The 18,131-nt window shown below is 33.8% G+C and overlaps 2 protein-coding genes and 1 long non-coding RNA gene across 3 annotated transcripts; all 3 read right to left on the bottom strand.

Moving 5' to 3' along the window:
• Window positions 1-57: 57 nt before the first annotated feature.
• Window positions 58-4,658, bottom strand: LOC128209234 (uncharacterized). The gene is made up of 6 exons (XM_052913179.1): window positions 3,776-4,658; window positions 3,310-3,395; window positions 2,997-3,063; window positions 2,451-2,645; window positions 2,097-2,215; window positions 58-1,628 (listed from the first exon to the last, which is right to left on the bottom strand). The coding sequence occupies exons 1-6, from the start codon at window positions 4,503-4,505 to the stop codon at window positions 1,200-1,202; spliced, it is 1,626 nt and encodes a 541-aa protein (XP_052769139.1). The 5' UTR covers window positions 4,506-4,658; the 3' UTR covers window positions 58-1,199.
• Window positions 4,659-5,933: 1,275 nt separating this feature from the next.
• On the bottom strand, window positions 5,934-7,850 carry LOC128209805 (uncharacterized). The gene is made up of 4 exons (XR_008257064.1): window positions 7,797-7,850; window positions 7,347-7,442; window positions 6,603-6,751; window positions 5,934-6,364 (listed from the first exon to the last, which is right to left on the bottom strand). It is a non-coding gene; the product is annotated as an uncharacterized LOC128209805 (long non-coding RNA).
• An 8,015-nt stretch (window positions 7,851-15,865) lies between these two features.
• LOC128207831 (muscarinic acetylcholine receptor M3-like) lies at window positions 15,866-17,193 on the bottom strand. The gene is made up of 3 exons (XM_052910983.1): window positions 17,092-17,193; window positions 16,335-16,470; window positions 15,866-15,993 (listed from the first exon to the last, which is right to left on the bottom strand). The coding sequence occupies exons 1-3, from the start codon at window positions 17,191-17,193 to the stop codon at window positions 15,866-15,868; spliced, it is 366 nt and encodes a 121-aa protein (XP_052766943.1).
• Between the last annotated feature and the right edge of the window lie 938 nt (window positions 17,194-18,131).

The raw sequence follows: 18,131 nt of genomic DNA, 5'->3' as shown, positions 1-18,131 counted from the left end.
ATGTTTCAGAAATAAAGTCCTGAAGTTTTAAGCTGATCTCTTTAAAATTGACTGATTGAGGACAAATTTCGCGATACCACTATTTGTTATAAAATGGCGAAAACAATGAAGGAAATGGAAACATAAGTAAATACAACTACCTTGATTTTAAGAGTCTGTATTCCATTGAAATAGAATGCAACACTTTTTATTTTTGTGGAAACATTATCATAACATCAATAACATCATTTATGGAGAATGTAACACTACATGTGCATTTCATAAAAACGGTTGCCATGACTACAATTTTTTCACGAGAAATTTATCCAAATAAACGCAAAAAACTGCTTAAATACATAAAATCACATTTGAATTTGATTGTTATGTTTGCAGGAAATATTTCAGTACAGCATTAAATTTTCAGCCAGCTATGTAGTAAAATAGAATGTTTACAGCAATTAACAATAGACCCTGTAAAGAAAATCTGCCACTTTTCTTAAACAAGGTAAATTGATCAAAAGTAGTGAGCTTATCATTGTATTGATCAAAACACAAACATATTATTTTAAAACAAGCAATTATTTAAAAGATGTAACTTGTCTGGTGAAATCAATTTTTATTTTATTTCAATAAGAAGACATGTTTTATTTGGTTGCCATAGAAACTTACTTATACCTAGAATAGTTCATATTTTTGCTCATTTCATTAGTTTAGAGTTGTAAGATGACACAGACTGAAATGTATTTACAAGGAAAGCATTGACACATGCCTTATTTGACAAAATTGAGAACAAACATAAAGCAAGGAACATTGAAACTATATGTATGTATAACTATTAAGTTATAACATGTAGATTTATAATGTACACTTGAATATTATACTGCAGTCATGTATGGAAAATATGAATGCCATCATACTTTACTTATAGATGGCCAACTGTTCAATGATATTCCCATAAATGAAATACACGTTTATGCATAGGTATTCAATGATCAATCAAGTTTGTTACTTTTGGTTGCCATGGAAACCATACATTCCTAAAATCATAAATATTTTATATAAAATCATAAATATTTTATCAATGTTACACAAAGAAATATATTCTTTGAATGAAAATGAAAACATAAAACTTCAACTTATACATGCCAATCTGTTTATAGCAAGACACAAACTATACCTTTTGCTGAAACACACACAGAAAGTGTTCTCAATAAAGTTACCTATTTCAACTTTTGTTTTTTGGCCTTTGAATAGCCTTCTTTTGCAACTAATGGCAAAGGGCATGTTGTGTTTTTAGCATGATCCGATCTGCAAAAGTCTCTTATTACATCATGCAAGTACCATTGCCTTTCAGCATTTATTCCCTCACCAAAGATCTGCTCTGGCATAACACAAATATCCACTTGGCAGGTTTTCAGTATGTTAATTTTCTCCTCAGGGGCATCAACAAACTTCCTTACTCTTACAACCCCAGGCTCGTTAGAAGACACCTCAAATGAATGGTATTTTGAAATGTTCTTCAATGGTTTGAACATGCCTTTGAAGAAGGTGCTCCAGTCATAGAACAACACTGGTTTGCTGTTGCCATCAACAATATGGGGGATGTTGTGGCCATTACGGGATGACATTGCTACTGTGGAAGCCACCTCCTGTTTTGAAGAAAAGCATTACATGATGAATGACTATCAGGCATAATTGATCCAATATGACATATTATAGTGTCACCTTAGTGCAAGAACTCAATATCTGCTACTATTTCTATATGCAGTTATTGTGTTATTGCTCTATGGTGATCATACTGAGCAGTACTCTTACACAATGAAATGCCTACATGAAGTATATAGCATCAGTGAATTTATCAATTACCTATTATATCTAAATATACATGATAATACATGAACTTATTTCATATAATTATCAATTTAATATAACCCAAGTCATATATTATTATTTTCAATCTTAACTATAAAAAATCCCATTTTTTTCATGCCACTTCTTATTAGTTTATAACTGTATTAAAAAGAAGGAAATCAATAAATCTTGAAACATGTGTAAGTAATTTATGTCTATTATTATTTCAAAATATTGGTGTGGTAAACATCTAACTCCCTGAATACCTCAACTGTCTCTGCATCCATGTGTCTCCATCTGTTTTTCCACACTCCAAAATGCCAATCACATGAGAATTTGGTGTGGCCGGCTAGCATCAATGAATATTGGATTGTCTTATGCCCTCCTGTAATAGAAGTGTTAATTGTTATAAGGTCTCTTTATTTCAAATTAAACACTAAATTTTATCTGTTGTTTATTTTTTAAGTACAACAAATTGAAAGCTTCTCAAGCTATACATCTGTTTCACTCATCTATAGTGTTACTGGAAACCTTTTGAGATAGTTAAAAAGCAATAACATAATTTAGTTTACATCATGAAACATATTTTATTTTTTTCACTGAAACACAACAACTCTCACCCGTCAATGTTCTCCACACAGCATAACCAAGAACTGCATTATTTTTGTTCTGTCCTTGGCAATTGTCAAAATGGAACTGGGCATGTTCCTCACCCAGGCCGTAGTTTTCAAGGTAATGGTGGAGGTAGCTGACAACTGTGTTTGCTCCTTTGCCTGGGGCAACACCCTCATCACCAAGGTAAAACACCTGTTTCTCTGAAAAATATTTATCCGTCTTATCACTGTTCTTAATCATCACCACCATCAGCAACAGAAGCAAAATTTAACAGCACCAGCATTCAACATTAATACAAAAAACATTTCTCATAACTAACATATATATACCAAATAAATGTTCATAAACACATCCAATTCCAGATCTTGATATGTACATGATGGCTTTTGACCAATGGAAATGTTACATTCTTAATCAGTTTGTTTGAATGAAGTAAAACATTTATTGCTAAGAAGTGCTCCTTCAATTCTCAATTATTAACATTTGACATCAGGACATCTTATAATGACAGAGAACATTTTGCAATTTTAAACTGTAAAAAAGGGAATTACCAGATCCTTCACAGCAAACTCCAAATACCTCACATCTCCTGGCAGTTTTGAAATACAGGGGTCCAACCTGTAATAGATAAAAGCTTGACAACATAAATTTGACAACAGTATTTACATTCAATAAATACAATATGAAACTATTTCAGTTGAAACATACATTTACTGCAGTAAACCTAAGGCACTCAAAAGTATGATACATCATGCAAATTACTGCACAATAAATCCAATAAAAAAGATTATCTCTTGCAATAAATTGGTAAGTTCAGTGAAAAAAAAATATCCTTGTACAGTACTTGATAGAAAAAAAACTAACCTGTTGGCTATGGTGTGGAATATGAACCTGCTGTGCAAAGTCCCAGCTGTAGTGGACGGTTGCATCTAAGGAACATGATACTGCACCTAAAATATATATTTTTCACAATTTATATTGATGGCCTAGAAGGAAATATATAAGTAATATAAAATGATCTGATGGGTATCTTTTCATTCTGTTTCAAAATTTTATCCATGTTTTAAATATTTATACGCTCAAAGTTTACATGTCCAGTATATATATACAAGCATAACAGGCATAAAAAAAACTTCGGTAAAATGTAAAAGTCACTATTATTGATGCAGATGGACATTTTAAAAAATGATAACTCAATGGCCAGCATGTCAATTAAAATAAAATAAAGAATTTAACATATTCTATTTTAATTTTAAGACTAGAAAATCTTGAGGCATGCCATTAGACAGCTAATACTATAGCGCATAGAAATTTATTAACCAAAGCACACCTTCAACTGTAATGTTTTCACTACATGTAACTTTAGAGTCATCACACTGCATTCTATATTGCTCCCTCTGATGTCTAGCACTTTCAACATGACTTTCATATTCATCAAGAAGTGTCATTTTATCATCTTCAGAAAGGGCACCACTTTGTGAAATTTTACAAGAAAATGTTTGGCATCTAAAACACAAGTCTGTTTTTGGTTTCGCTAAGACAATATGTGGGCACAACTCCCGCCATACTCTGGTAAAAGTACTAAGACTAATACTTCTTGCACCGTCTATTTTTTCATATTCCACATGAATGTCTGCTTGTGACTTATCAGATGGCAACAACATCACTTTACTATTGCGGTGGTTTGGAAGTCTTCCGGGAAGGGGCATTGCATTGTCAGATGCATAGCAGATGAGGAACTTTCTTATATTTTCTCTCTCCTCAAATGTGATAGCATTATGAGGTAGTCTTTTGGTATTACCATGAGTCCTAGCAATCAATCCATCACTGTCAAGAGACCGACCAATTCGTTTTAGTTTCTCCTTTCCGATATTGTATGCAAAACAGAATACTTCACGGCAAACTTCAACTCCCTTTACATAAAACTTCTGACTGGGCCTAACTCTCGCCTGCCGTTTATGTTTACTACTGTCAGTTTGTTGGCCATTTTTTCTGTGGCACAACATGGCTGATTTAATAACAAGATCAAGTTCATCTGTTTGCAAACCAGCTGAATACATACGTAAGTCAGAAATATCATTACCATCCACAACTTGACTGCATGGTTTGCCATAGAGTTTTTTACACTTGCAGGTCTGAGTAAAGAAATCATCTGTTTTCTTTCTCTGTCTTAAATCCTCTTCAGTGGGTTCTAAATCATGGTCAAAACTTTCACAATGAACAGTCTCTGTATTACATTCATCAACATCTGATTCATCATTTACAGAATTACTTTCATGGCTAGAATCATTTTCTGAATCAGACTGACTAAATTCTATCTCACTTCCACCACCCTCTGGACACAAAACTTCATGAAAATAAAATCAACTTCTAATAACTCTTCGCGAAATAAATGGTCTTGGCTTAATTCATAGGGGATGGTACTTGCTTGACTAAACTGGGACATTTTCATAAAAGTTTCAAGTGTTTTTCAAATTTTCCGCCATAATATCTGTAAATTGTCTGTTGTTACGAAAAAAATACTTCCGGGTCAAACTGTCAAAAGGTTATTTAAAATAAACATCAAATGCCAATTTAAATAAAGGATGACAACATTGATAATTGCATACATTACCTTCCAAAATAATCTTTTCCGTGTAATTAATCCGAAAAACATGCTAATGCCGAGTGAATAAACCGGCAAAACCGTCATATCTTTGGTACGGATTTCGACATGTTTTCATCAAAATTGCGGAGAGCGACACCTTCAGATCAAGGGCGATTAGTCATGATTTAAGGTCAGGCAGCATGAATATTATCGACAATATTCAACTGGAAGCAGAGTGATGTTCCTTTATAGAGTGTATACACTTCGATTTTGTAAATACTTTGAAAAAATAATGTCAAAATAGTTGATTGACAAAACGATAATTGCTCAGAAAACGTGTTGTTTTTTACTCTCGCTTTATCTCGGTAACGTGATTACCTCAACAGGACTCATTTTCGCTGACGACGTCACATATATTTGTATGCGTTTACCAAAACAAATTTTACTCTTTATTCTGGTACAAACGATGTGGAGATAAGGGATTATGAATGGCCTATTTTGAACGGTCAAGCTAATCTTTTATATAAAAGAACGACCTTAAGAACACACGCATGTTCTAGATATTGACCAATTCGGCCGATATGGAACACTTCATCGGCCCGACATCGGCATTTACATCGGGCCGATGTCGGATGTGCAACACGGCTCGACATCGGCCCGATGTCGGCATATTTTTAATAGCCGACATTTAGCCAGCATGATGCCGATATCCTTCCTATTTCATATCCTTCCTATTTCGTCCCTATTCTTATACAGATGGATTGTCATGCTCAATGACAACAGAACAAGATAGTTAAAACACAAGATTTTGTCCTGGTTTATCTTCTGAGAGAAAAAATAATAATGCAGAGAAAATCAACCGTAAACCTACATGCATATTATATACTCACAAATTACTACATAATAAAATAAGCTATTTCATCTTATAAATTTTAATTATTATTATCATTGCTATATAAATATTTAAACAATTGAATTATCACAGAATGTGGATAATACCCCTGAACAGTTTATCAAAATCAAGTTAAAATACAAAAACATGCCATAATACACACAGGCTGTTACTGTATAAATAAACAAACAAACAAAATAAGACTTGAAATAAAAGTTATTTCATTGAACAATAATTAAGGTAACACTACTGCATTAAACATTAAGGGTTTTTAACATAATATTGTTTTGTTTTTTCATCCCGATGTTCCAAGGATGCACTCAGATATTTGCGTCTGCCTCATTTCCCTCCCACCATCTCTGTCCGATGCTGTCTTCAACCAGGCGGCATTTTTCGCTCGCACCTCTGTTGTGAGAAACGACGGAATTTCGCGACACCCTCTGGAATAATTGCATGTACTGTTAATAAATAGGCGAGATAGGTCTTTTCCAGGATATGGGTATTTACATAATTAATTTTCAAGGAAGTTGGTATTCTTAATTTTAATTGGGTTTTTGTTAAATGTGAAATGTTTTTTTTTGTGTTGTTTGTATAAAATTTGCCTACATCCCTTCGCATATTTCTGGAGGGATTATATATTGAACTGTGCTTGAAACAAAGGTTAATAGCGGTATATACCTGTAGAGATGGTGCAACTGTTTGGGGATCTTATAGTAACTGTTGTGATGCCTGCAGAACAGTCCTGCCATCGCCACTGTCACCTTCGAATCCCTTGGTGGTGTTATCACTGACAATTATTCATCCTCATCTGATTAAACACGCTTCCTCTGAAATGCATCACATTTTGTTACAGTTACAAATGCATTAGTTGGTTATCCTGATCATTCTCCCCATTAGGTAAATTTAAAGGTTGGTATAGTCAACCTGCTTTTCTTAAGTGTGAAATAGTCAAATACCCTAAATCACCTGCTTTTTATCAGTACTTTTGATCTTAATTCATTAACAGATGTATCATAAATTAACTTGCTTCACAAAAAATATACATATGCATCCTGACACACTGATTGCAACTAACATATTATGAATATGAACACGTTCAATATAAATGGTAATGCACTAGTCAATCGTATCCACGGCCCCCCAGATCCGGGGGTAGATCGGGGATAGCCGGGGAAAAGGGCCGGGTGACTGCGGTGGTTTTGACATAGCGCCAAATTTAGCGGGGATTGGGCTTTATATAGAGTCTCTGAGGTGTGGGGCCATTTGACCGGGGTTTAACCATCAGTTCGTCACAGCAGGGCGGGGATTTTACCCGGGGTTGGCTGGACCGAAAGTCAAAGTCCCGGCTATTCCCTAGACCTGGGGGGGGGGGGGCGTGGTTACAATTGACTGGTGCATTACAATTGGGAAGTAAAGAAATACCTCCCATATGATTGCCTTTATTCCTCTATTTCAGTGTCTCGATTTGCAGTTATCCGCTCTCTGCAACTTTGATCGATCTTTCCACAATATACGATACTGTAAATTACAATGTCTCAATTATGATTCATAATTGATAACAAAATGTTATATTTAAATTTGTCTACAATGGAAGCACATAAATTAATCGTTCAAACCCAACCAAATCATCAATGTAATACTTTGCTTTTGTGTGCGCATGCTACCTAAATGTAGATTTTAATCAAACTCATAAAACAACAAACTTACAAAGAGAACTAGTCACGAAAATATGTTACACGAATTCTTTTCAACATATCTACTCGAAATAAAAGAATTTATATCACTTTTGAGAATAAAACAATAGATTAACAGAATAGTACTTTAATAATTCCTTATATTCATACGTTCAACAACGATTCAAAGATTACTTACCATTGATTAATACCAACAGTTTGATTTGACTTGCATCATCTTTTTGAAATGGCACAAATACCGCAGTGAATATAAAACAAAATAATTTCGTAGATAAAAATCAAATAAACATGAACTGAATCTATTAATTACAGAATTAATTAAAAATAACCATATAAACTTAAATTGGTTTTATTATTTAATGATAATGAATTTAAATATTTATTAATCGCCAGGGGAATGAACTGCTAGTGAAAGTTGCAGCATATGCATTGCTCTCCCTTGAAGCAATACAGAGTATACATCGGTCCAATATCGGACCGATATCGCGATCTTTATAAACTGTTTTTTGTCCATAAAAAAACAAAAGCTATTGTTTATGTTATAATGTTTAAACATTTGAATTAAAATCATACAGTATTATTACAAATACAATGTTTCAGTCAATATGCCCATATCGGGCCGATGTCGGGCCGATATCGGCAAACACTGGCCGATATGCCGATATTCAGCCGACATCGGTCCGATATGGTCATGTTCTTAATCAATGATAATGCTGAATATCAATGTTTTAAACGAACATTGATTTGAAATAAAATGCAATTAGAACATTATATAGTTTAAACAAGTATCAACAACGTGTGTACCTATACTCCTCTGAATTGAAGTTTAATGTAATTTATTAGCACAGGCAACATTCTTATAAGCATTTACAAAAGAGTTTAACCAATGAGCAATTTTAATAGCCCAGTGTTAAGATATTAATCAAAGCGAATAATCGACTACAGTCAGTGTATGATCTACGCTTGATTCAATGCATCAATACAACATTTTTGAATCAGGGCTATTCCAGTAAAACATATAACCCTTGGTGGGAAGACAATTATTTGAATAGTATATGGGTGGGTGTCTTATTGTAATATGTGGCATTTAAAGCGCTTCTAAAACGTATCGGTTTTTTTCAAAAGGAAGGATTAGAAATAGCCCTTTTATTAAGAGGGGGGTTCATTAGAACACATCGATGATTCAAGTTATCTATGAGGTAAATTTAACAACAATTGAATTTACTGAGACCAAAAATTAATTCACTGAGCACCAGTATGGATCTGAAGTTTGGTGTTGTGGGGACAGTTCTCTGGTAAATCAGTTTCAATTAAAATTATGTTAAGTGGTATTGCAATGCACCATACGTAATGATATTTGGTGTTTGCATTTTTGTGTGGGTCATACTATATATTTCAGTCAGTAAATTTTTCCACCACGGCGTATTTGTTAAACTAGTATCAGAAGTAAAAGGTAGTATATACTTGGTGTTTGCATTTTGTGTGTGGGCAAATGACAATCGAGGATATATCAAATTGTGTGTGCATTTAGTAAATGTTAGAGTTCAGGCAAAGGCACGCCCGTTCTATTTTCTACGCCAAATATGACACTAACATATTTGGTGTTTGTAAGTGCATTTGTCAAAACCGATCTACGTAAAATTAATGAATCAGAACATTTGAAAAACCCTCGATTGCCATTGGCCCACACAAACTTGAAAAAAAACACCAACACGTATATGCATTTATGCCATCTGCATACAGGTTGATGTGTTTCGCTCTCCTTTGGTTGCTTCTTTTCATTCATACATTTAATAATTATTGTCTCAGTATTGGCAAGCTCAATGTTTGGATAAGCCACTAGTATTTAACAGCGGGTGTAAGACTGTTCTAAGAGATCAGTATTGTCAGGAATGGTGTCCATAAGGTTTTGATGCGGGTAAGTGGCTTTAAACTGATACTAAATTCGAACATTATCTGAAAAAAACTGTTGAAGTAGCGATTCATTTGTTAAAATTTCAGTTAAATTCCAAACTTGCCTATTGAATAGGGTTGACATTTTGGAATTGATCGACACCAACGTGTATCTAGTTTGTGAAACGGTCCTGAAATTGGTGAAGAATTGAATTGTTGGTTTCAATGTCTTGATATTGATACTAGCCATTGATACATTCCTCCATATTTTACAAGCACCTTAATGTGTATAATTTTGACGAATTATTTTCAACTTCACTCACAAATGTTCTTACAAGTATTTCTGTTTTAGTTTAAATAATAATGCTAGTTTTGTCTAGTTTTATAAATTTGTCAACTATCTATCTTGTTATGTATATATGACTTTACAATTCGTCGAAAAGTTTCACAACTTGACACAGACTGGTACCGGGAGACATTTACCGAAGGGATTGCGAGACATCAGAAATGTGTAGCATTGCGCGTTGACTACGTAGAAAAAGTGTGCCGTTCATTGAACATGTGTGACGTCAATCTCATTAAAATCAGATCCCCAATACACGCTTCACGACGTTACGCTATGTAACGTTATGAAATGAAGTGAACGTCACGATATGATTTTAATGAGATTAGTGTGACGTTAAATGACATCGTTTACGTTTTCAGCATGCGTCAAGTTACGCATAGTGACTATGTTGTAATCGATGTAACTTTCAATCTTTCTAATGAATTCGTTTAATATTTATCATGGAGTATGTAATTTATTAAACATTATTGTGGTATATTTTTCGTTTACTCATTAACGATAGTGCACAAATTACAGTACATTTACACGAACTTCGCGATCACCCTTCGGATATATATTTCTAATTTATAGATCGAAATACTTCTTTGCAAAACAGCTCATTATGGTGTCATTACATTACTTTAATATTTGTTTGCTTGTGATGCTTTATCGTCAATAATATCATTAGAACAGAACAGAACGTTTATTGTCTTATGCATATACAGCATATCGATAATGGTAAACTATTACACTTTATAGTGGTGTGTTTCAGACTAAATATCTACTTATTAAATGAACTAATTATGACTGTTGTCTAGTCAGTTTTTAAATATTTTTATAAGTTACGGATAAAAGTACGAACGCTAAGGTTAATTTATTAGTACCATAAGATGAATGATTTCTACTAGTAATACACATGAATTTTCAAATACACAAAAAGTGCTTTACAAAGTATTAGATATTACTGATATACTTTACTTTCGATCGAATACTGGTTATATGATGCCCCATTCTTATGTTTGCTTCTGTACGGATTCTGGATGACAATTGTTCTTCCATTTCATCTATGTTTATAGAACAGAACAGAACCGTATATAACATTTATTTCAAAGAAGCTTATAGATCAATCAGGCAAAACATGTACATATACAATAGCGAAAGAAGCAGCAAGAACACAATAAACACAATGTATGCAAAATAATATTAATAAATAATAATAATAATACATTCATAATAATGCAGACAATGAGAGGTGCACTTATAGTTAATATTTATCTTTGTCTTCATAAGAGCACTTGATTCAGTTACTGTGTAATTTTCAACAAACAAATAATGACAATTACACTAAACCTATACCAAATTATAACGTTATATAACAGGTTTGATCGATTATTCACACTTGGCACGAAGAAGTGTTCAAGACACCTCCAGAGTTCCTTCCCCTGGACCTTCGGAAATCGCTACAATCGTCCTTTTCTAGCTTTGTTTGCCACAAAAAAAGCAAAAAGAACAAAAACATGTGCAACTAGTAAATGGACGTAAAAACATTTCACGACATGATACTTGGTTACCGAACTAACTTGGGTCTATTAAATCAGCATTGCTTATGTCATTTAAACCAACCAACCAATGACAAAGATGGAAATAATCATACGAACATCGCGAAACGTTATTTATTGGTTGCCAAACCAGTCATCTTAAAGTTACGGCAAGATAGATTGTTCATGCTTCTTATGGCCCAACGTAATGTTTTTGTGTGCTCTTAGTAAAACAGGGACGAGTCTACCTGTGTCCTATAGCCCATTCTCAAATTCTATGCATGCTTGGCATTCCATAATCAGAACGAGGCTTAGATGGGTAAGATGTAAACAAAGATTCCTGCCATACTAGCCATGGCTGCCACAGGTGATAGCATTGATCTGAATTTAGGAAAAAGCTATAAAATATCAAATTATTTCTTTTGTGTTTCCTTTGTAACTCTAATGGAACATATGACTTAATTGTGAACTTTCATAAAATGGCAATAGTAGAAGGAAAACATAAAAAATGGATTGCCAAAATCAGGAGAAACAATTAAAGGGCCTATGTTTCAGGTACCGTATGTTTATTATACATATTTTCGTATATTTTATCAAACAAGCAGTAACATGTATGATGTTCTTTCATCTGATTTAAATTACTTTTTACTTTGATATTAAAAAGTTTCTTTTCTAAAATGGTTTCTTTAATTGAAAAAGAATCGAATACAGTACCGTAAATGTTCGCATGACAACACTTAGTTTTATATTTATGGTATATTTTAGATTTGTTAAACAACAGTGGTTTGTTCAAAACACATCACCAAAGATGAGTATACTGGTTGGACTCCAAACAGAAGACGTGTTATGCCAGATACTGTTCCCAATATTTCTGACCGGCAGAAGAAGACTCCAAAGAGGAGAGAGCTTAAGAGGGATGATATTAGCACAACACGAGACAGCATCAAAACAGTAAGAACATCACCAACATATTCTAACATATATATAGCAATGCCATATTTGAAGAACATCCCTCAACCAGTGAAATGTTTACAGCTGTTCAATTGCATGTCGCCTACGAAGAGGAAATCGTACAATTGAAAGAACAATTACTAAATAAAAAAAGAAGAGCTGTATCAATTTAAAAAAAAAGATGTATCATGCAAATACATACAATCTGTTCCCTATAATTGACACAGTTGATAATTTTGTATTTTAACATACGCTTGTATTTAAATAAAAGAGGTGAAAAGAATGTGTCCACTTTGTCTTTCACATTATCCCAAAAATCTCGTTTAAGATATAAGGTTTCTTTATGGTCATTCTTACACCTTGCAAAAATCACAACACTCAATTTAGTCCTGTCATTGCCGACTGCGAAAGGCTTAAAAACTCTGCCTATTCAATGTAATTCATATTCTCATTTACGAAGCCATAGACGACTTTGACTTGGAAAGGTTTGGAAAACCAACACCGTCAAATATGTTCATAATTGATTCATCAGTTAGCTTTTTTATGGTAGCTCAGAAGCATTCCATGTGGAAGTAAGCCAAACTTTGATGGAACCATGGATGCTGATGTGTACATCTGAAGAGCTGGCAATACAAGGTTTGGTTCAGCCTCTGTCATCATCTTCAACCTTGCGCTGTCTGACCAGTTGACAGGTGGTTCTCTTATAGCATTGGTCTAAGCTGTGAAAACCCGGTATCTGGCTCTCGAACTTGTGAGTAACAACAAACATCAACATCCACATGCCATTTTTTTGGCATTGATGCTTTGGCTACATTCTCGGGTTCAGCCTTTAATCCAAGTATTTTGTAATTGGCAACTTGGTATCAAAGTCATGTAACATGTCCGCAGAATTTATTCAATGCCATTGCACAGTCACATGAGGTGCACTTGATGAATGGATCAAAACCAGTTTTGTTGTCAATATCTACCTACAAAGCAACAGAAAGGAAAGTGTAAAACATTAAGAATTGTACTTAATATGCTCTTAATATATGCATAATTAAGCTATCAAAAAAATAATTACTGTTGTTTTATAAAGAATAATTCAAAATTCATACCAAATAAAAAAGTGCAGTGTACCTGAACAGTGTATGGCACTTCATTCTTTCGTTGAGTCTTTTGACATTTTGCTGACACTCTGCAACCAGATTCTGTAAGGGGTGTTTTAATTAGATGTTGTATGGTACCATACTTCTTTTGAATTATGTGGGGCTGAGAAAAGCTCAGAAATCTTTACAACAGGTCAGTTTGACTCCTAGTGACCATGCAACTGTTTATAAATGTTTGTTTCAGAGACATGCATCTAGCTTGATATTGTACTTTACAATAGGCTAAGTTCTTACTATAGACAGTAAACCTAAATAACTGTAAGCATCAATAGCTAAATGTGCTGGCCTAACAATTAAGAGTGGTCGGGAGAAACCATAAATGCATTAGATATGGTTTATTTTTTGATAGTATCAGGACTATGTAAACAGAATATGGCAATTTAGATTAATGTACATGAACTTCAATCATATGAATAAAACGTATAGTCTTACCTTTTAAATAATGAGTCTATCTCTCACTGTAGAACTTGTAGCCTTTGTTTATGGATTTATTACCTGATAAAAACTTGTTTTCTTTTATATAATACTCAAAAAAGCGAAATTGATTTGTGGAATGAGACTACCATCTCTATCACTATAGCTGACCATGTTGGCTTATCAGCTGTGTTTACATCTGACCCATCTAAGCCTCTTTCTGAGTTGGCTCAAACATTATTCATAAGAGCTTATTAAGAAGGGTCTATTGCCAAATCGATATAAAAGCGCCTTAATTATTATCACGTGATGCACTCTTACTCTCAGATAAGATTTACCACAATTAATAATACTGTTTTAATGTTCAAAAAAGGATAAATAAATGTCGAAAACAAGTTATCTAATGAAGGATGCCGAGTTTAACTTTTAAAAATGAGCATAAAACACGTTATTTCTACCTTATGAGACTATAGTAGACCACAGTAAATATTTTAACATTCACCAATCATTTAATATTTTTGCGAATTCTGCTATTAAATACACGGTTATAATCTTGTTATCAGTTATTAATATTATCCATAAATGCATTATTTAGTAAATAGTTAAAAGTTTGTAAAAATTGATGTTTTTAATGCATGTGTATGTACTGATTTTGAATAAGAGTGTCCATTTCAAATCGTCGTACTCCGCTTGGCTCGAATTCCTCGTTTGCTCGAACTGAATGTAAAGGACATATTTCTTTATCCTGAAGGTAAGCATTCCCATCGGGGTTCGACTATACAATTGTATTCGTTATCAACGAGTGCTTAAAGACAGAACCAACGCATATTTCTATTTCAGTTTCTGTATTTGACTTGACATTTACTTTGACTTCTACATGAAAAAGACATTTATAACTTTGAAACCATACAGTCGGATTGGACAATACTTATAGTAAAGGAAACTTAAACACAACATAGAAACGAATGAGATGGCACTTAACATACACTAAACAGCTAAATAGCGATGCATTAATTCACATACTAATACAAACACTGATCAGAAAACAAATTGATATGCACAACATCCACCATAACCTCCACCAATATGTAAAATTGTATAATACTCTCAAAATACACCATTTCGGAATTCTCCCTACCAACCACCACCGCCAACACTATAAACCATATAAATATCAGTTCTGAGGATGGGCGCATGTCAAAATATTGCGTCCCTACATTACGCCCATTCTAAGGTCAAATCCTGGATACACCCCTGATATACATATAGGCTAAAGCAATATAAATTGTATAAAACTGGATTAGTAATCTTTTGGCAAGTTTTGCCACTAAAAGCAATCTTATTGGTCAACAGTAATTATTGGGATAAAATTATCAATACTTTTTATTCTTTGGCTTAGTTTAACCAAACTCATGAAATTACCAGCAGCAAATTGTATTAAGTTTTGATAAGTTGAAAACAGGTCCAATTTTTTTGGCTAGTTGTCTCATTAGAATAATTTGACTAATAAGTAGTTATTATTGGTTAAATATTGACCAATCAATATTCATTTTGGATAACTATGACCAAACAGAAAACTTACCCGGTTGTATACAATTGGAAACAGTTTTATACAATTGGCCTCTGATGTATAACATTGATAATATTAAATATTATAAGTTTGTTAACAGAGGCAGTAAGTAAGTTATATTCATTTTTAGTTATTGAATAGCATGTAGCAAAGGCTTCTTTCATATGTTTACAAATATGAAATAAACCCGTTTCATCAGTATCCTATGGAACTCAAATACAACGGGTTTAGCATACTAGTAATAACATATGATGGAGCAAGTTATTACAACATAATATTTATCACGATCGTTAGTTGCCTTGGTGACAAACGAGTGCCCTAATCACTTCGAGTTTTTGATAAGGACGATCGTATTGTTGTGCGATTTTATAATTATCAATTACTTTGGAGCAAAACTCTGTGATCACATCATTTCTTCTTCTTGTATGAGGCGCAGTTGCACCGAAGAATGTTGAAGAAAGCTCTTCGGAAATTTGCGTTACAGAGGGCATAGCAGAACGGATTAACTGTCGAATTCAAATAGCACAACCAGTAGGCTGGAAACAGACATAATAAAGCATCATTATATTGTGCAAGTATGCAAATGACATTGATGCCATAATATTGTACAGCGTTTTTAAAATCAAAATGCAGACCATAATTCATTTATTAGTTATTCATTAAATTCATGAATAAATGGGCAATTCTTTATGTTTAAGTGTAGAATACTTTCATATTCATTACATACAAACTTTAATTAAAACTGACGGTTTCAGTACGTGTATCAATAATCCATATTTTTATTGGGAGTACAAATACTTTTATACTCGTTTGTTCGTTTTTATACGGTAAATGAGTATTTTACGTGTGATCAATAAGAAAAAAAACGAGAACACACCAAATGACCACGCAGTTCCATTCACACAGGAAGGGCACAGAGGACTCAGAACGGCCAGGACGTTGTACGGCGTCCATGTGATGATGAACACCAGCAGTATGACACTCAACGTCCTGGCTGCCTTGCGCTCCTGCCGCTGAACATATGCATTCCGATGGGAGCCACTTCCAAGACGTCGTCGTGCAGATCTAACATTCCGCGCGGAACTGTTTCTAGGAACTGTTTCAAAATTTTGAACAATTTTCCTTTCAACTAATTTTTCAATCGTTGGTAGATTTGTCGATTCATCATCACTGATGTTAGATATGTTTGTAACACTACATCTAATTTGGTCGTCTGCATCGTAGTCTTGATCAACACAATTTCGAAAACAAGCAAATATTGAACATGTTCCTTCGTCAGTTTTCGTTTTATCAAGACCTTCATTTGACTGACTTCTTACACTAGTAGCGTTATATCGGTATTCTGATCTTCTAGAATAACTCTTCTGAAAATCCGATCCCTGTACATTGAAAAGGCGATTTCTTATCGAAGTTTTCCTATATATTTTAAAGTATAGAACAATCATTATTGTCACTGGTGTGTAGAATGCACAAAGAGAAGTTATCATTGTTATGCTGGGATTAGTAGCAAGAAACTGGATGTAGCAGTCATTCTCTGGGACTGTTCTTTGTCCTTCTATGTATGGCCAGGCGATGATCCAGGGTGTCCATAACAAAATAGACACAATCCATGCACAGGCTATCATTATGCCAACCTTTACCGGCGTCCTATTTGCTCTGTAGGTCAAAGGTCTTGAAATGGAAAAGTAACGATCGACACAGATAACAAGTAAATTTGCCACTGATGCATTACACATCGTGTAGTCAACAACTAACCACATGTCGCAAACTTCACGTCCAAGAGGCCAGAATTCAAAGAAATAGAATACAGTGTAAAAGGGTATAGATACTATACCAATGCTAGTATCTGCAACCGCCAAACTTAGTAAGAAATAGTGGCTTAGTATCTGTAATTTTCTGTCTATTTTAAACGCAACAATTACAAATATGTTTCCAAGTATGGTGATTAAAGCGAGTACGGAAACTACAAATGTCACAGCAATGCGCGGTATCACATCGGTAATATTTACATTCCATTCTTCATTATAGGATGCGTTGATCACACTTGATTGTGCAGATATATTCATACATGTAGAAACGATATTAGTAGTGGTACTAGTAGCACTACCAGTAGTATTTGTAGTAGTGGTAGTAGAACTAGTGGTAACATTGTACTCATCTAAAGACACTAACGTATTACTGTTGTACATTTTGCTTTTTTCGACTGTCAGTGCCAGACTGCGTTTGTATTTATAACAGATGTACGTGTGTCTTAAAGTGAATATGTTTAATAGAAGCAACAAGTCTTGCGTTTTGTTTTAATTTATAATCGAAGCAGAATATCCCAAACCGAATACCTTCCAATATGTATTTGCGTCTTTTTACAACTACAGGATTGAATTAATTTTCCCTTCGATCATTTATTGTTTTTCTCCATAAGCGCGCACAAGCATTCTCGCTTTGTCACCCTGGTACACCGTCAAACCAAAGAAATGAGAAAATATTGATTTTCACTCCAAAATTTACTAAAAAATTAAAACTTTAAGTACCTAACAGACACCTTCACAAAGGGAAAATGTCTAAGTAAAGAAAATTCTGCAAATACTTTTAATTATCGCGTTCATTTTTCTAGATCTTACAATGCGAAATCTGTTTTAAAGAAAAGAACATAAATTCACATGCAAACTAAACCGTC

This window comes from Mya arenaria, chromosome 11, assembly GCF_026914265.1.
Source record: "Mya arenaria isolate MELC-2E11 chromosome 11, ASM2691426v1".
NCBI classification, from domain to species: Eukaryota; Metazoa; Mollusca; class Bivalvia; order Myida; family Myidae; genus Mya; species Mya arenaria.
Note: the sequence above shows the minus strand (reverse complement) of the source record. Positions and strands in the feature narration are given on the sequence as shown.